The following is a 16,206-nucleotide window of genomic DNA, read 5'->3' as shown; positions in this document are numbered from 1 at the left end:
TGCATGCGCGTGTATACACGTGTGTGTGCACATACACACACACACATATGTGGGGCCGAACCTGGGAGCAGTCGGATCACAATTGCTACAGGAAAGCGGAGGAAGAATTGGACAGCTTTCGACTGCATTATGGATTCAAGGTCCAAGGGCAGTGCCTTGGCATTGAAGGTGCACCCATCCAGGATCAATGAGGACAGGTCTCCCAGAGAGTAATGTCCTCCTTTCTGTTGCTACCATTGGTATAGTGTGCACCATATGTCTTTACTTTTCCACATGTATGGCTGTGTGTGACACGGTGTGCCAAGGGGCTTCCCTGTTGTCCAGAGATGAGTGGCTGGAGCCTAAACAGTGGACAAAGAAGTGTTAAGTGTCCTCATTCTAGAGATAGGTGCCACAAGGCGCCAGGGCCCTCCCTCAGGTCTCTGCAACCTCTAGCCAGCACCCTAGCCACACACCCACTGCCTCTAAAAGAAGACAGGTAGGGGAATTGGCAAGCGAGGGTCCTGGGCCTGGTCAGAGTGCCCCTAGAGAGTCCCTCACAAAGGCTGGGTTCCTGTAAAGAAGAGGAGAGGTGTCACCATCCCATAGAAACCAGCCCCCTGTGACTGTCGGGGCAGGAAGAGGAGAGCCTAAAGGAAGGCCCGGGCAAGAGTGGGCAGGCCATGGTGTGGTCTGCACGGCCATATCTAGTGTGGCTCTGGCACAGGCCTTTTCCGATGGGTATGTCACGTGGACTCGGCCACTGAGGGGCTGCCTGCTGGGCAGAGGACCTCAGCAATGAGAGTCACGGGCTGTGCAGCCTGGGGCAGCACTGGGGGACTGCCCCCCCCCCCCCCCCCAGATCTGACTGCCCCATGTTGGGGACAGGGAGTCACCTGGAGGGGCATCAGCAGCGCTTGATTCCTCCCCCACCCCCGCCCTCAACCCCAGAGAGTCAGACCTTGGCAGTGGGGAGGGAGGAGGGCTCCAGAGCCTGCCCTGCCCATCAACTTCATGAGCAAAAGCCTGGTCTGCGGGGGAGATGAGATGGGATGAGATGTGCACTGGACAAGAGGCTGGGGACCACTTCTGCCCCAGATTCCTAGAGGCCTGGGGAAGAGCAGGGACCGGAGAGGAAGAAAGTTGACTCTGCAAGGTCAGCCCAGTCAGTACACCAGAGAGTGCACAAACCCATGTTTCTCTGCATCTGTGTCATGCATGGGTCTGCATGGACATGTGCTTACAGTTCTTTATAAGCATCCATATCACACCTGCCTCCGGCACCGCCCCGAAGCAGGCCGCAGCAATGCCACAAAGGTCTGCAGCAGACTGGGAGGCCCCGTACAGACGGTGTTCTGGTTATGCCTGTGTTCCGTACGCCTGGGCATTTTTCTGTGGTGCAGCAGAGTGAGGGGTGGGGGAGGGGACTTAGGGCTCTGGGGCTAGGCAGACCTGGATTTGGGAGCTTTTATTGGTGGGTGACCTTGAGCCTTTTATTTTTCCATCTGGAAAATGGCGATGACAGTGGGAGTTGTCAGGAGGATGCCATCGGTGTGGTGATAGACAGATCTGCTGTGTAGTAAGCAGTTTCTTTCTCTCCTCACCTGGGTCTGAGGTTCCTATGGCACCAAAGGCCCATTTTGTGTGTGTGTGCATGGTGGTTGGGGTGGGGGGTGGTGAATTGAGTCTCCACCCTAGAACCTGACTGGATAGCTTGATGCTTCCTTCCCTTACAGCCTCTCTCTGGCCCCCAAATACCAGAAAGACTGAATAAACGATGCAGACCCAATGAAATGTCTATTATAGCCACAGCCCTGACCTTGAGCCTCGAGGTTCCAAACTCGCAGCTTCTGGCTGGTGTCCCGCCAGCCCTGCCCTCTGCTCTTTGGTGGTGGCCCCGTGACTCTGGGCCAGGACTCTATTCTGCTCTCTTGCTGGCACCAACAAGGGGGCTGAGCGTTCTCCCCAACTCTGAGCTGGGCCAGCCCCTCTGTATCTCCCCCTGCCCAGAGGCCTTCCTGCCAACAGCTGTTGCAGAGGTGGGTCTCGTCACCAGGCCTCAAGCAGGAGCCCCTGTCCTGGCATCCAACTGAGTGGTAGGCACAGCTAGCCAGCCCTCCTCGAGACCCCTGCCTGTCCAATTCCACTGCTGCGAAGCATCTGCCAGGTTAACACATGGGCCCCCCACGCCCCTGTGCTTCTCCGCAGGCGGCACAAATACAAGTGAGGTGCCACTGTGACATCTGGAATGCTCTACCAGAAGTCACTGTACAGTGATGCCTACCGGGTAGTGACAAGTTTATTCAAAAATGCAAAAGGATTCCCCGCAGGTTGACCCTAACCATCAAGCTTACCAATATATAAGGCACAATTTAATTTATAAATAATGTTTTGTCACTCGTTTATTCACTTTCTTATTCCAGGACTTACTTAAGACAGTTTTACCAAAATATACAAATGCCACCAGATCATAGAGAAATAAATGGAGGAGAACAGCACGAGAGAGGGAAATTAAAGGTAGAGGAAGGGGAATAAAAATTATATATGGAACGTGTGCCAAAGCAGAGAGGCCAGCCCAGCCAGTGTTGGCCCGGCCCCGGCCCGACCCTGACCCAGACTGACCGACTCACGGTCTGGTGTTAGCAGAGTCCTCAGGTGCTTCATACGGAAGTGCTGCTCCAACTTCGCCTGAAGCCCATGCCCAGTGCGGTGCTGAGGCTGAGCCTTCCCTAGGGGCTCCTCCTACGTTCCCAGTAACCGCTAGGCCACCCCCCTGCCCGCACACCCCCTGGGGAACTCTCTTCCCAAATGCAAGTCACTGCCAAGACCTGCCGGGTCAACCCTGTAACATTTATGGTCTCCATCCCTCTGTCTGTTCCCACTGTCATGACCCTTCCTGGGGGCTCCCTGTCCCCCTGAGATGGCCATTTAATGCAGTCCTAGGGGCATGCTTGCAAGGTTGCCATTACTCAGCAGTTAGTGGCCCAAGTCTCCCACCCTGTCAGCACAGAGCTGGGCTTGGCCCTCTGGCCGTCTGAGCCCCCATTGCCCATGCTACTGCCCTCACCACCCACCCAGCCTGTGGGCCGCTGGTCTTCGCTGTCCTGCTCTGGCTGGAGCTCATGTTCTGAATAATCACCTTCTCTCTTGGGGTCCCAGGGCACTGAAGTGGCAGGGTTTGGTCTTTGAGTCCTCATGGCCCGGCCTTGCCATCATTTCCACCTCCCACTCCATTCTCCAGTACCCTCTGTCCTAACCTGAAGGGACCCTGGCCCTGCCCCTTCTCACCTCAGGACCTTAGCTTGGGCATGGGACATGGCCAGGGAAGGCTTTCCCCTGAGGTGCTGTCTCCAGCAGCCCTATTCACAAATCCATCTTGGGTTGCCCTAACTAGAATACTTTTCTCCTTCTCTGAAATTCCCTGGCACTCTATCTGTCGAGAAAGGAGCCACCGCCTTTTGCCTTGTGTTTTAGTTACGAATATCCGTGTCCTGTCACGACCCAGGCCCCATGCTCCTCCAAGGCTGGATCACATCTGATTTCTCTCTTTATCCCCCGGGGCACCTCACCACCTGCCTTATGTTCAGTGGGTGCAGGTACTTGTTTATTTGTGGAAGGAAGGGAGGGAGGAAGGAAGGAAGGAGGGTGGGAGGGAGGAAGGAAGAATGGGTAGAAGAAGGAGAGAAGGGAGGGAGGAAGGAAGGAAGGAAGGCCAGCCAGGATTGAGACAGACATTAACTGCTAACAATAGTGATGATGATGATAGTGACGAATGCCTGTTGATTACTTCCCAACGCTGTGCTTAGTGCTTTACATGTATTATCTTAGTCAATCCCTACAACAGCCATGAGGGGTACAATTGCAACCCCTTTTTACAGATGAGGGCCCTGAGGCTCAGAGAAGCTAAATTAGTTGCCCAAGGTCATGCAGCTAGTAAGTAACAGAGGCAGCATTAGGATCCACATCCGTCAGTCTCCAGAGACAATGCTCATGTCCCCAGATCACCACCCATCTAACACCCCTACCACATGATCACTGCCTTTGCTTGAACTCCTCCAGTGACAGGGAGCTCACTACCTACGGAGGTAGTACTTTCTGTCTTTGGACTATACTAATATGGCCCTGGAGGTTCTTTATGAGCTAGTAGGTGAGACTTCATAGGCTTGTCAGGTGCAGGGGAGGCAGACAGGTTTGACTCACAAACTGTGTATGAGGGCAAGGTCCTCTGGAGAAGAGTTTTCCTGTGTTGCGGGACACGCATCAGCTGGACAGGCCAGCACACACGGGATCATCTTTTCTTCTCTCCATCCCAGAGTACACGATAAAGCTGCCCCCCACTGACTGCCTGGCTTGGGCCATCTGTCCCGAGCGCTGTCTGTAGTCAGCGGGTAAAGCCCGTGCAAGCCTGGCCTGGGCATAAAGTTTTCCCAAGGCGACCATCTGCAGGTTTGGCCATGGAGCCTCATGCACGTTATGGCAAAGGACAGATGGCCACAGCAAAGCACCCCAAGTGGGCAGAGGCCGTGTCTCCCATGGGAGGGTGGGCCCAAGCCCTCTTGGTAGAGCTTTGTGCCACAGCCATTCACCTAGGCCGTGAACCTGCCCGCAAACCCAACATTCCAAGAGCAAGAGAAGAGAAGCCACGTGGAATCCCAGGCTGGTCCTTGAGCTAAAGAGGAGCCAGCATTGCTGGGAAGCCGGGGTCCCTGCCTGGGCCCACCCAGCCTCGTGGCTCTTCTCCTGAGGAGGGAGCCAGACCTGGTGAGCCAGCCACTTGGTAATTAAGGAGGTGAGGAGGCAGAAAGTGCCGACAGCTTATTGAATAAGTACTTAAAATGCATTTGACAGCCTTCATCTCCCAGAGGAGACAACCCTTCATGGGAGGATGTTCAGCAGGAGTCACTGAATGGTATCAGAGTCCTTTTTAAATTGAATTGAGGCATCTCTGGCTACTTGAATATAATGGATTTGCCAATTAATTTTTTCCACTAGTACCTTAAACCCCAGGTACTTATTCAAATCTCGGGCCGGCTCCCATCCCTCAGAAGACTCAGTTCAGCATTCAGAGTCCTGGAGGGGATTTTGAAGCATCCTGGGCAGGGCTGAGGGCAGGGAGGACGGAGCCACATGGCTCCGCTCACTGTCTGGTGGGGGCCTCTCCCAAGAGCAGTGCTCGGCTGTGAGGAATTCCCCACTGACCAAGGTGGAGGGGCTCTCAAGGCCTGAGAGGAGCAGAGGCAGGACTCCCCCGGGGCCCAGGACAGGCCGCCTGACTTACCCTGCGGCTGTGAGCACAGAGAGTGAGCTGCCCAAAGTGGCCGTTAGAAAGTGAAAATGTGCGATGAAGACATCCCGAGAGGGTAAGGAGCCCTTAACCGAGCCGAGGAGGAACTACAGCTGAGAAAGAAAATGCGGCCACACTTGCAGCAGGCTCCCCGCTACGGGGAGCAGCCTCCTCCTCCTCCCTGCTCCCTGCACAGCCCTGACCAGGAGGCCAGGTCCGCTCACGGAGGGTCCCTGGAAACTGGCGCTCCGTGCAGGGTCTGCCATGTGGGGGGAGAGGGCGCACTCCAGACGGAAGTTCGGGGCCTGAGATCAACACAGCTCTAGGCCTTGGGCTCCCCAGAGAACACAGGCCACCCCCAGGCTGCAGGCTTCCTGTTGCCCGACCGCACTGAGGAGGGGCACCCACCCCAGAGGATGCCCCCCATCAGTTACTTCCCTTCCTGCTCCTCCCCTCCTCTCCCTCCTGCCGGTCCTGAAGATGCCAGGGCTGGGTGTGCCCTGTGGTGAGTGTTCCTGGTTCAGCTTACTCCACAGCCCTACATCCGGATAGACAGACAGGTGGGAAGGCCCCGAGTGTCTGGTGGGAAACATAGATGGGGCCCAGGAAGGAGGTGGGGAAGGAGAATGTGCTCCATGGTGGCCTCAGCCCTCCTGCCTGTGGCCAGGCTGTAAGGCCACATATGCACACGCACACACTCTGGCCATCTCAGATCTCGCTCGGTCTTCAGGAGATTGACGCTTCCTCCCTTCACTGATGCCCGTCCGCAGTCACCCTGGGTGACCAGGAAGCACGTGCTGCTTGAAAGACTGAGCAGTGGATTTTCCTGGCACTTGTTTGCCCTGGTTTGCCCCCCTCTGCGTTTTCATGAAATGGCAGCTTTCCTAGCGGCTCCCCTGTGCTCTGCTGGGGCCTCTTGCCTCCCCCCCAGAGAGAGTCCTGTTCACAGTCCCCCAGGGTCTGCCCTCGAAGGCCTGCCTGCCTCAGGGTCCAAGTGCACGTAGGGGAAAGCCAAAGCCCGTCTGTTCATACGCAGTGAAGGCTTCTGGTTGCACTCAGCTCTGGGTCGCTGGTTCCTGTCTCCGTGCCGCAGGGACAGTGGGACGGAATCTCCAGGCCCGGTGGCTCTGGCCGTTCCTGGAGTTGTCAAGCTTGAGCAGGAACCCATTTTAGTATCTCTCTCGAGCGAGAGTCGGGCCCCCGCTCCCTTGTTTCCACCTGCTTGTTCTGCTCTGCATGTTTGGATATGAAAGTGCGAGAAACCGATGTGTGTGGTGCGGTGGGGGTGCCTAGCCCGCTCAGCCGTGTGCACAGTGACCTAGCTCCCCTCCTCAAATGGAGCCCTGATGGGAGGGGCGACTGGCTTGGTGCCCACGTGGCGCCGTGGTTTGGATGGGGACTTCCTCCCCCCAATGCCTCCCCTCATGCTGGGCTTGTTCACACCGGGCAGGCACACGTCCAGCCCAGACACGGCCACAGCCTGGGCTGCGTCGGTGTGTGTGAGCCCGAGCGCGGCCGAGCTCGCGGGGTCTTCTGCAGGCCCATCCCAGTTATAAATCGCCCTGCATGGGGAATAGATCTCTTCATCCCCGAAGGGAGATTCATGAGCGGCGAGTGCCGCCCAGGCCGCCTGGTGTTTGTCACCATTCCCGAGACATAAACTACACCCCAATGCCTCTGCCCTCCCCGCTAGTGCTTCACACACCATCTCCAGCCCTGCATCCTGTGCGTGCAGAGACCCGGCAGCTTCCACCTTGCCTGCCGCCCTCCCTTCTCCCTGGATCTGGGCTCGCTCCCTCTCCTTTTCCCACCACCACGCAGACAGCCATGCGGTGGAGAAAACGAATATTTCTCCAGAAGTAAATTAATAAAAATCATCTGAGGAATGAGCTAATAAAGACGGTGTGGTGTGAGAAAATCTCTCTGCCGAGAGTTAGGCTGTCAATTAGCCCCACGGGGTCCCTGGCAATAAACGGACAGGCCTTGAGGAAAGGGGGCCAGTGCCACCTGCTGGAGCTGCGCGGTGGTGCCGCCGTGAATCCCGGCAGCCTGGCCCCTCCTTGCAGATCCCAAAAAGCCCCGAGAAGCAGAGCAGCCCCCAGGAGAGGCTCCCGACTGTCAGCCGCCCAGCACAGACCCAGCAGCGGGGAAGGCGGGGGTGGGGGGCCAGAGGCAGGTGCAGGTTGGCAGATCACTCAGTGTGAAAACGCCTCCTCCACCAGGTGGGAGGCCCACCTGGCCTCTGGCCTGCTCTGTGCCCTTGTACAGGTCTCTTACCTTCTGGGAGCCTTGGTTCCTCGTCTGTAAAGGAGGAAAAACCATGCCTCCTAGGACCCTGAGAGAGGCATGTGGACGTGGCCAGTCTGGCAGGTGCCTGGATGCACCCCTCCTATGGCTCACACTCCTGCCACGTGGGAATCATCTGCATCTCAGTCAGCCCTCCCATTCTGATAAGTGGAAAGCATTTTTCTCTGTCTTAGAGTCAGATTTCTGAGGCACAGAGAAGTCAGCCAGCCTGAAAGGCCCCACAGAAGGCAAAGCAGTTCAGTAACCAAGGTCCCACCCCAGAGGACCCCCAGCCCACTCCACGGCCTCTCCTCTACCATGGTGGCCGCACCAGGGAAGAGGCGGGTGTGCCTGCAAGGAGGACGACAGGGGGCGTACCGTCCCACATGCCCCTTCACACCCACCACCCACTGCCATCAGGGGCTCAGAGCCTGGGCACCCGCTGCCATTTGGCCGTGACTCTGAACCTCTCCCCGGGACGGGTGCCACACCAGGCGAGCACAGAGAGGGCTGCTGGGCTCTGGGCCCTGTCGGTCAGCACAGGGGCCAGAAAAGCCACCATTGTCTCAGCACTTTCTTAGACTGAGTTGATTTTTAATTTATTATTAAGACTAGAAGAGACCCACAAGGACATTAGTCCAACCCCTTCGTTTTACAAGCAAGGAAAAGAGGGAGGTAGGAGAGTGACGTGCTTGCCAGAGTCCCATGGCCAGTAGGGGACGGAGGCCGCCGGGAGGTCTGCTGCTGTGGGTAAGCATTCCCAGGCTCAGGGCTAAGGAGCCGCCTGCTTGGCTGTTTTGAATTATCGAATAGGCCTTTATGCAGATGTGTGGGCAAACGTACCCCGGTAAATAGCTGTGGGAGGTCACTGTACATGTTGTGGTGAAAACAGAAGCAGCACATGAAGGGGGGCTCGTTGGTCGCAGTCTACACAGGGTGGCAGGGGCACCACCACTGCCCCCAAGGTCCTGGCCTGCGACCCTTTCCGGGCCTGCACCTCCGGAGGGCCCTGGGGTCCACGGGGTGCTCAGTCGCTTTTGGCCTTGGTGTGCCGCCTTCCGATTCCCTCCCCCGGGCCAGCTGTCCGGCGGGGACCAGCACACACTGCTGCTGTCCAGGCACAGCCCGGTGTGGCGGGGGGGACGGGGGGGTGCCAGAGCAGGAAAGCAGCCGGCGGTCCTGCCTGCAGAAGACATGCGAGCCCCCCGCAGTGGCTGGCTCAAGCATGAGCAACAGTATGCCTCTCTCTCAGGGAAAGAAGGTCAAGAGGATTTACTTTGACCTCAAATTGTGGCTTCAGGTTGGTCAATTTCTTTTTAAACACAAACTATTTTCTCGGCTTTCGGTTTTACTTTGAAAATGGTGTCTCTAGGGATAGGTGCCTTCCACTGAATAGAAGCGCAGGTCAGAGGCTTGATCTCTGGGGCTTCCTGCCTGACCTGTGTAAGAAGCCATGTGTTCAGGTGCAGGTGTGCCCGCCTAGGCTGGGCTGGCTGGGGTCAGTGCCCAGGAGCTGTTGCTCCAGAGGTGGCTCATCTGTGACCCAGCAGGCCTCGCGAGGGACCAGGGTAAGAGGCTGAGAGACGGCACTCCCGTGGCATCCAGGGGCAGCAGTCAGCAAGTACAGATGATGTGTGGGTGGGCTCGACAGCCTGGGAGAGAACAGGACATAGTCAGGTGCCCCAGGCAGGGTGGCTCAGCTGAGGCTCAAACATGGGGCATCCACTGCGGGTTTGTGTGACCTGGGGTGCCCAGGTCCTAGTTCTTGAAGAATCTGCACTCCCTAGAAACAGATGCCCCAAGAGTGTGTCCCAGGAAACCTCGTCAGAGTAAACCGGACCTTGATCGTCCATGTGTCTACCAGCCCCAGCCAGAGACATCTGACTGGTTGTCCACTGAAGCCAGCCAGGGGCGAGGTGGGCTGTACACGGGCTGATCGCGGGGGCTCTGCCAAGCCCAGCCCCGGACACTAGTGGGGAAGTTCTGAGGGAAGGATGTAGATTGCAGACGGGCCTCCTCGGTTCACCCCAGGGAAGAAATTAGCCTGGGTGGAGGAGCTTCCTGTTCGGGCAAGCCTGATGCTTAAGGAGGTTCACGGCCTCCCCACAGCACAATCTCAGAGCCACAGGCCCACCTGGCATGCTTGTCCCCCCACACTCACTGCCCCAGGCACCCCGGTCTCTGTCCCTGACATCTGTGCCTTCCCCACGTTGTTCCCTCAGCTTGGAATGGCCTTCTCCACCTTGTCCACAGGCAGCTGACTCCAGATGATGGTGCCCACATCGAACGGCCCTCTCCCAGAAAGCCCTCTCTTGGCTCTGCCTGACCAGCAGTTGGTCAGCGTCTTGTGATTTGGTGCCGCCAGTCCCCTGCTGGAACTGTCCCCTTTCCTTGCAGCCCGGTGCAGGGACCCCGCAGGCCTGTCCCATCGAGGGCAGCAGCACGTGTAGAATAGGTCAGCGTTTTTGGTCCCTTTAGATGCCTCTGGCACTCTGTGGGTTTCAATAAGAAGACGCCACGGCCATCTGTGCTTGCGATCTGGAATCCCAGCCTGCGTCCCACCCTCCTGCCCAGGCCTTGTCCTCACTCGCTGTCCCGTCAGCTGAGACTCCCAGTGACTTTCAGTGCTGCGTGCTTTGCAGCCCTTTCTCCCATCCTGCCACTCCGTGCCCGTGGGCAGCATTTCCCGGTTGTGCAGGTGCAGAAAGCGAGGCCTAGAGCCCCAGGCTGGGATTCGCACCTAGCAGGTCTGTTCCCCGCGTACCTCCCCATCTCCCTAACTCCCTCCAGACATCTTCCTTCCCAGGCACTTCCTTGGCCACTTCCAGAATCCATATTTCAGCACCTCACACTGCCAGCAGCGGGGGAATCAATCAGCACGTGGTTCTACGTTTGGGGAGTAAGTGGAATGCTTGGGGCTCCCCCATGCAGCTTGGATTGTGCTGGTCTCCTGTTACCCCAGAGGGCAGCTCATGGGGGTCTCTTTCTCCAGAAGAAGCTTGTTAGTTCAGAGCCTTGGGATTTGTGGGATGCCCTGTCAGTCGATGTGAAGACCTGTGGCCACAGCTTCGTCTGGGGACCTAGCACTCTCCCTGGACACCTGCAGCTGGACTGATCAGACTCAGAGGCCTCCCGTGGAGTCACAGGCCCACCATCCGGGCGGACGCCTGTCTAGGGAGCACAGAGGGCACCCAGCGGTCTGTTGCCGCCCTGTCCTGCTGACCCGACGGCAGGGCCGTGATCTCCGTCTACCAATAACACGCGTGTGCACACAGGCCCGTGACAGACTGCGTTCCATCAGAGTGGCTCCTCTGGACAGCAATTTGGCGCTCTCCTTCGGGGGAGCACTGCTCTTTGCGGTGTATCCTGTGGAATTAAGAGAGCCTGCGAGTGTCACTCCAGGGTTATCTCTGCTTCACTGGCTCTGATGGCAAAGATGCACCTCTGCCCAGTCGCTTGTAATGACACGTTTCCTGAGCAGGCGAGACAGAGGGGCGGACGTGAGCAGGCTCTCAGGCCTCCGAGTCCTCTGCCCTCCCTCCTCTGGCAGGGGGTAGGGGGTGCCGGGGGCGCTCACAGCTCGGCTTGGCACAGCCCTAGAATTTAGGTCAAGTGGGACGTTGCCAAGAACACTGAGCGGGGGTGGGGGGGGGGGGATGCCAGGGGGTAGAAACTCTACCTGGAAAACGCAAATTGGATCTTCTTTCGATAGTTGTGGATCCCGGCCAGGCCCAGGAGGGAAAGCTGCCTTTTGGTCTTTTCTCAGGAAACGACCCAGCTGCCACCACCGCCAGCAGCCCAGAGTATTTACCAAAGCTCGGAGGTGTATCTCGGGAAAGACCAGTTCTAACACGAGATACACCTCCGAGCTTTGGTAAAGGACTCTTAAGGGGAAAGACCAGTTCTAACACCTTAAGCGTCCTTGAGTACAAAGCGGCGACTCCAAAGATGAGCAGAGTGTCTGAAACAAGGTTGAGAGACTACTGACTGTCCAGCCGTCGTGCAGAGAGTGTCCCCAGAGGCTGTGCTGAGGCCACACTGGCCGAGTGATGGGGCAGGTTCAGAGGGAAGAGTGGGGGCAGCCCGGTCCCTCCATTGTAAATAGGCGTGTTTCCCTGCCTGCTGTCTCTTCTGCTCACCTTTGCTGTGTGTCCCCTGTAGGTCCCCAGGGCCGACACCAGTGCCTAGCAGATTACTGGTGCTCAGGAAACACTTTCTTTTCTTTCTTTCTTTCTTTCTTTTTTTAATGTTTATTTATTTATTTTGAGAGAGAGAGAGGGAGAGAGCAGGGGAAGGGCAGAAAGCAACAGGGGGTGAGAGAATCCCATGCAGGCTCCGTGCTGACAGCTCACAGAACCATGAGATCATGACCTGAGCCGAAATCAAGAGTCGGACATTTAACCGACTGAGCCACCCAGGTGCCCCAGGAAATGAATGTTCTCGTCCTGTGTTGGGAGTGTGAAACTCGGGGTCCTTGGATCAAGAATGCCACCTGTACCAATAAAACTGCCTGGCAACATTGGAGCACAAGCTAAAAAGCAAACAGAAGCCTGCAGCCACACTACAGACCCACTCGAGCAGACCCGCTGTGCACGGAATGCCCGGCCAGGGGGTCTGCAGGGCCTTGTGCCTCAAGGGGCTCAGGTGGGTACCCGGCGGCTGACCTGAGCCCTGGGTTGGGGCCAGCACGTCCCTTGTCTTGTCCGCAGCTCCGGCCCAGAGATTAGTTGGCACGGTCCTCCCCATCAGCCTGGGGGCTGCCGCTGATTCCAATGGTCCTCACGTTCGTTTGCCTGCACACGGTCGCTCCACACAAGGATGTAATTAAATCCTTTGAACAGCACTTTGGGACGTTTGAGGATGCAGGAAAACTCTATGGAAATGTAAGCTGTTGTGTGCATCTGGTTTGCCCTGCGGTTTCTGTCAGTGCTCACTGCTCTGTGAAAATCACCTGAAAGGAAGGTGAGGAAGGCGAAGCTGGGAGGGAGGCCCGGCCGGCCCCCGCTGTGCAGCCTCCAGCCTGCCCTTTCCGGGACCTGGAGCACTGTGGAGCAAGTGGCGAATCCCCGCCCGCCCCACGTGTGCCCTGCCTAATCCCCTGGCCCTTCTCTCCCCAGGAGCTGCCAGAGCATGACGAGCTTGGTCAGCAACACCATGTCGCCGATCAAGGACGGGACCTCCTCTCTCCCCCGGAGGCAGAGCTCGTTCGCCAGGCCCCCGCTCCGCGCTCTGTACGACCTGCTCATAGCGCCCATGGAAGGGGTAAGTGCCTCCCGGGGCCGAGAGGCTTCTAGGCGTCAGGACGCATCATTTACCGCTCAACGCCCATGTGTGCCCCTCAGATACAACATGGGCTCCTGAGACAACCGGGGTGGGGGGTGGTTTCCAGAACACAAACCTTCTCTGTCCAGCTTCTCAGTCGGTGTTTGGAAGCGCTTTCTGGGTTGGCTGCTGGTTAGTGTGTGACGCCCCGGGTTCCAGCTGCCAGGCTAAAGTCGGAGCTCTGCTCCTTTCCAGCCAGGCACATCTGGCCTCAGCTGCGTCAGGTACAAGGTGAAGTGCTGCCCTCCTCCCTCCTCTCATCAGACCAGACTCCGGGAGGCCCAGGGAGGCGTGGGGCTGTGCACACGCCCACGGTGGTCAGCAGCGAGCGTGCCATCGGGGTGGGCCCCAAGCAGATCCAAGAGGGCTGTGCCCGTGGCTCTGTCTCACCCTGCGGTACTGCTTCCCTACCTCCCACCTGTCGTCCGAGGGTCTTGCCAGAGCAGCTCATGCCAGGGCCGTGCTATCTGCCGAGAACAGATCTGTCGGCCCCTGCCACCGTCAGGGGCCACTGACTCCACCCCAGAGTCCAGCATCAAAGACACCCTTTCACTTTGGATTTCTTGAAAAGGTTGAGAACGGCCCCTGATGGGTTTCTGTGGCTCTGGTCTTCGCACATCATCCTTCCATCTGGACACGGTTCTCCGCCTGGGTTGGGGAACCCAAAGGGCTCGGGGATCTTTTGAATCTGAACGGTGAGCCTATCAGATGCGTTTGTATGTGACTGTGTGTTAGTCTGCTCTGGCTGCTTTAACAAAACGGTGTGGACTGGGTGGTTTAGAAAGCACACATCTATTTCTCATGGCTCCAGAGGCTTCAGGTCCCAGGTGAGGGTGCCAGCATATTCAGTTTCTTGGCGAAGCCCCTCTTCCCGGGTACAGACAACCCTCTTCCCACTGTGTCCTCACACGGAGGTTCTGGTGCCTTCCTCTTCTTGTAAGGGCACTGGCCCCATCATGGGGGTTCCGTTCGCATGACCTCATCTAAACCGAATTATGTCCCAACCCCACCCCCCCCCGCCCAGTACCATTCCACAGGGGGCTAGGTCTTCAATGTGTCCCTGACAGGCAGTCCTTAACAGACCCCACGGAGAGCCCAGAGTGCCTGCATCTGTAGGGGCCCAGCTCTCAGACAGGGAGGACGTGCTTGACGGGCCCTTGGACAGCAGGCTGCCGGCCTTCCCAGCCCGCACGTCCTGGCCGCTGTGTGCAGCCAGGTGGGAGGTTTGTCTTGCAGACGTTGGGGTGGCCCCTCGGCAGCACCCTCGCCCACTGCAGCCCGCTGGCAGAGGTGATGTGCCTCCTCAGGAAACCCCGCATTGACAGTGATTCCTCATCCCCAGGAAATGCAGAAGCATTTGGCCAAGGACACGTGGCACTCGCCCGGTATTTTTCAGGAGGCCATGCACCCTGCCTGGGCCCTCCAGACTTCCCTCGCTCAGGGAGCCGGGGGCAGCTGGCCGTCTGGACTCCTGTCTGACGCTGCCCTCCCCTGGCTGGGTGACCTTGGCCAAGCTGTTTCTCCTCCTCCAGTACCTGTGTCCTCATTAGAAAATGAGGACAACCTCACAGAGTGTGTCAGGTCAGAGCAGGGCTGGGCTTAGCGGGATCTGAGGGGCATGCAGGGCAGCAGAAGCAGAGAGAGTCCCTGGTGAGAGGTGGCTGTTGTGACCCGGTCACTGCCCCTCCCAACACCCCAGGCCTCTGGGCCCGTCAGCACAGAGGCCCAGTCCTGTCTCCTCCTTTCCTGCAATGCGCTGGGCTGTCCTGTTCTTCTTAGGACCGTTGTCCCCTTGGCGTCCTCTTTTTAAGGAAGGGCCAGGACTGCAGAGAGCGCCCCAGCTCAGAGCACCTCTGACAGCATGCTATCAGAGTGTGATTTGTGTGCCACATCTCTGGGAAGCAATATACACCTGTACCCTTAGGCTGATTTTTCAGGTTTTCTTTACTGCCATCAGTCGTCACAAAGACCGTTTTGGTGACTTACTACCACTCCCTGCCGCCCTGAGCTCTGCATCGTGCACTGATGCCCCAGCCCCTCTGAAGGCTATTGGGACCCTCCATGCTTTCACTCACTCAGGCCTTCTGAGTGAGTGCATTTCTCCTTTTGCACCTGGGTCCCAGATTACTTAGTCCCTGAACGTGCAAGGGGCTGGTGGGAGCGGTGAGGAGGGGCAGGGAGTGGAAAGGACTGGTGGGAGCTGTGAGGAGGGGCAAGAAGGGGCTGGTGGGAGCGGTGAGGAGGGGCAGGGGGCGGAGGGCAGAGGGGGAGACTGGCTGTGACCAAGCGCATACTTGGAAACTCAGGTCATCTGGAGTTGACGAGCTCCTCGCCTCTCTCTGGGCCAGCTCAAGTGCACCCTCCTCCTTGAAACCTTCCTTGCCCTCTTTTCCCACCACCCTCCAGGCTTCATCCCCCTCCCCACCCGCCACTGGGGTTCCATGTATGCCCCGTGTCTTTCATGGCACCCCATACCTCACCGGACTCAGAACTTAGCTCTTGGCAAGCCTCACCTTCCCTCTCTTGCTGCCCACCCCACACTCCCTGAAGGCGAGGATGGTCCCTCATCTGTGTCCTCAGCAGCTGGCACAGGGCCTGGGACACATTGACACTCAGTGATGTTTGTGGAATGCTGCACTTGCTGTTTGGGACTAGTCTGTCATACAAAGCAGAGGACCCAAGGCACAAATCAGCCCTTGGGTTTTCTGTGGCCACTTTGCGGCACTTGAGAGCTTTCCCGGAGGTCGGGAAGCAGGAGGAAGGGGCTGGGCCTGCTCTTACACACCTTGGAATCCAGTGAGACCCTGACCCCGCCAACCCGCAAGGTGCCAGGATTCTAGCTTACTTCAGGGTAGGATCATGCATGCCCGCAGGGGACCCACACCCACCCCACTGAGCCAGGGGAAGGTGGTGACTGGGGAGGGGAAGACTTACGGCCCTCAACAAGTTATAACAGTGAATGAAATCAGCCTTTGTGGCATTACCCAAGGAAGGGAAAAGCCCCGCCACCAGACCCACTGGCCAGCATGCAGTTCAGGAACTACACCGTACGAACACATGTGATAGAGCCCCACGCGCCCACCTTCGGGATGCAGTCTGACCTTGACATGGGGCATTAAGTTCGAAAGCGTATCCTTAGTCCCTGATAGTTAAACTCTTCTCTTTTGTGGCCGAGGTGTTCCAATACGGTGAAGGAGTGTGGGCGGCCTCAAAGGAGCCAGAGTGAAACCTGTCAAAGGCCATTAAAGTAAATGGTCAGAGCAAGAGCTTTTCCTAGGCTCTCTGAAGGGATCCATGGTGTTTCAGTAAAAACACTTGACTGAGAAGTTTCATCC

General features: G+C 57.6%; 1 protein-coding gene across 4 annotated transcripts in view; it reads left to right on the top strand.

Annotated features, from left to right (window-relative positions):
• Positions 1-16,206, top strand: part of TTC28 (tetratricopeptide repeat domain 28) — a 637,046-nt gene that overhangs the window by 596,437 nt on the left and 24,403 nt on the right. For all 4 annotated transcript variants that reach the window (XM_058693130.1, XM_058693129.1, XM_058693128.1 and 1 more), the window contains one exon: positions 12,667-12,811. In XM_058693130.1, coding sequence (XP_058549113.1) covers positions 12,667-12,811 — 145 coding nt within the window. The remainder of the gene's footprint in view (positions 1-12,666; positions 12,812-16,206) is intronic.

This window comes from Neofelis nebulosa, chromosome 11 (genome assembly GCF_028018385.1).
Source record: "Neofelis nebulosa isolate mNeoNeb1 chromosome 11, mNeoNeb1.pri, whole genome shotgun sequence".
NCBI lineage: Eukaryota > Metazoa > Chordata > Mammalia > Carnivora > Felidae > Neofelis > Neofelis nebulosa.
Note: the sequence above shows the minus strand (reverse complement) of the source record. Positions and strands in the feature narration are given on the sequence as shown.